The 3,089-nt window shown below is 36.0% G+C and overlaps 1 protein-coding gene across 1 annotated transcript; it reads right to left on the reverse strand.

The window, feature by feature from the left end:
- Window positions 1-1,362: 1,362 nt before the first annotated feature.
- On the reverse strand, window positions 1,363-1,884 carry LOC145636863 (protein FAR-RED IMPAIRED RESPONSE 1-like). Its single transcript, XM_081688401.1, has 2 exons — window positions 1,783-1,884; window positions 1,363-1,692 (listed from the first exon to the last, which is right to left on the reverse strand). Exons 1-2 carry the CDS (start codon window positions 1,882-1,884, stop codon window positions 1,363-1,365), a joined length of 432 nt encoding a protein of 143 aa, XP_081544527.1.
- Between the last annotated feature and the right edge of the window lie 1,205 nt (window positions 1,885-3,089).

Consider the following 3,089-nt stretch of genomic DNA (forward strand, 5'->3'; position numbering starts at 1 on the left):
ATAATAATAATCAAAATAATAATATTCATAATCATAAATCATAAAGAATAATCATAATAATGTTAAAGCATAATAATAGCAAGTTCCTAGGCATGATACTAACAAGATTAATAACAAACCCTAGCATGTCACTAAGCAATAAAGATCAAATCTTTAACCCTAACATGATACTAACAATCATAAATATTAGGAAGAACATAGGAAGCATCATACTTTTAATCATACTTGATTTTAAAGTTACCCTAGACATGATACTAGGAATCATAATAACAATCTAAGCATGATTTCTACATAATAACATCAATAAAAACCATTAAAGCACTTACTTGGATGCCTTGTACCTCTTTCTAATAACAAAATACACACGTTAGTAACTTCAAGGAAAATAATAATCAACAATTAAATTAAATGAAGGAAATAGAGATTTGGGACCGAACCCTCAGAAATTAAACCTTTCACGTTTAGGGCGAAGACAACTTCGAATATGGCTAGGTGTATCTAAATCTAATGAATGCGGAATTTTGTATTTGAGAAAAGCTAGTTTAGAAAAAGAGAGAGAGAGAGAGTAATCAAGAGAATCTTGATGAGAGTTGGTGAATCGAAGAGAGAAAACTCGTTAAAACTGGTTTTTAGATGAAAACTGATTATCGAAAACGGAGTTTTTAATACGTTATTTATAGAGAAAATCAGCCAAAAAGATAAAATATCAAAACAGAGTCTGGCGCACACAAAACTGAACCAGCGCCAATGCTGGCTGTTGGCGCCAGGCGCTATAGCTGGCGTTTAGTGCTGTTTTCAGAAATTCACGCGTTTTCTTAAAATCAGATAAAAATTGCCGTACAGGAGGATAAAATTGTATTTCCCTCAAAAATGCTCTTTGATTTTAATTAAAACTCTGAAAAGTCAACAAAAGCCAATTTATCAATGCTAATTGAATTAGGAATGAAAAGAACCTTCTAGAAGAATCTAAAAGACTAAAACCATTCCTAATTGCATTAGGAATGATAAATCTATATTAGGCCCTCCCCTAGATCATTGGGCCGCATATAAGGCTCAAAACGGGCCCAGTTTAGTAAATTGGCCATAACTTCCTCAATATTCATCGGAATTGGGCTTATAATATATCGTTGGAAAGCTCTTGCCAAGCCCCATCCAAATACACTACTATTGGACCCATATCATGGACCAAACAAACTGGATTGACTGTTTTCTTAAAATAAGTTTTCAAAAACAGAGAGAAGAGAAAAGAAATTAAAACTATCCGCAACACTAAAGTTTTCACACTTTCACTTCATTCGATTATGAATCGACGTGAAAGGTACTCATTACTGGGTTTGTTTTTGGGGAGATACAAATGGGTGTCTACAGGTATGTAGAATCAAAACACACGACATCACCAAATTCCTCATACGCCACCCTACTCCTAGCATCAACCCACAATACATCTTGTAATCGACCCATCTCATCCACACGATCGGTGTGGAAAAAATTAGAATTGTCATCTACCATCCGCTTAAAGTAATCAAACATAGCCTCCGTATCACCCTCCTGAAATGTCACCTTTCTTTGTTTCGCCACTTCTTCATGCAAATCATGTTGAGTGAATTGCGTCTGTTCCCTGCCATTTCTTTGACGAGCCATACAGTTAAAAAACTGAGCTACAGGAACTCCAGCTCTCCGATCATTCAACAACTGTTGCACAAGGTGGGGGTTGTCATTAAGGAACTTCTTCCTAAACTTAGTAATGTCTTTTTACTTGCTCAAAGTAGGATTGTGACCAACATGTTCCAGATGCACCCTCTTAATCAACCACTCACCAGCCTTATTCACTATTGCATTCAAATTCACACCACATCCAACTTTTTTACTCTTCCGCTTAACCATTACTTCATCACATATATGTGAATCAGAAACAAAAGTCAAACCCGTTTTCTTCCTCTTTCTACCTGTCAACCCATAACATTCACATGTCCATGTGACATTCCTCTTATCCCTTGCATTAGATCCTTTCCCAATTGTTGCTCCACACGACCACACTACACCAAAACCCTCTTGTTTCCCATAATTCCTAAACTACTCGTCAATTTTCTCCACAGCCGGGGGAGGGGGGAGTGAAACCTCCACATTCGCAAACTCTTCAATCTCCACACTAATAGACACATTACTCTTTCCTTTTGTAGGAGTTTTATAGGACTCCTCCCCAACATTCACCTAGATTCAATACAATAATTACATGAAGTGAATATAATAATTACTGTCATGATTATAATAATATCAACATCATTTCCAAACACTGATTAAAAAATAACCATTCAACATCATTTCCAATAGATTAATCGATACTTAATGGGGTAATAAACACATAATTACATCATTATTATATCTATTAACAACACCTGAAATTTATTACACCACAATGCAGATTTGCATGCTTACACGCTAATCAACAGATTACATAAAAATCAAACCCCAATGTGCATAAAAATCAAAGCCCTAATTTCAGACATTTTAAAATTTAGACAACAAAAAACACCTCCAACAAATTTATATACTTACGAACGAAATAAATCAAATAAAAAGGTCGAGAAAGTGACCTCCTTTAGCAATTCTTCAATTGCTGCTGCCTGAGCCTCTTCTTCCTCATCCACGTCTTCCTCCACTAAACCTCCGACATTCACGACTTCCTCCGCTGCATCTCCGACATCAACGTCTTTCTCCACTAAACCTCTGATATCCTACGCAACGTCCTCGTTTTCAGCTGCAACCTCTTCCCTGACTCCGACACCACATGCCCAAAGTCCCCCTACTAAACCAGATTCAACCTCTATACAATTTTGTCAAAACGGATCATCTAAGAGTAACATCTTCCTTGCCATTTCGAAACATAAAGAATTTTACTTTCAATTTCTCAAAAATAGGGGGAAAAATTGAAGGGAATAAGGAACAAAACCTAACCGTGGAAGTAAAAAAGAAGCAGTCAAAAAGTGTTTTTCTTCTACGTATACAAGTATTATACCCTTTAACCAAATACCTTTAATTTTCCTTTTTTCCCACTTTTTCTTAACCTCTTATGCTTTCTTGGGTCCCCC

The sequence above is a fragment of the Chenopodium album genome, chromosome 6 (assembly GCF_948465745.1).
Source record: "Chenopodium album chromosome 6, dcCheAlbu1.1, whole genome shotgun sequence".
NCBI classification, from domain to species: Eukaryota; Viridiplantae; Streptophyta; class Magnoliopsida; order Caryophyllales; family Amaranthaceae; genus Chenopodium; species Chenopodium album.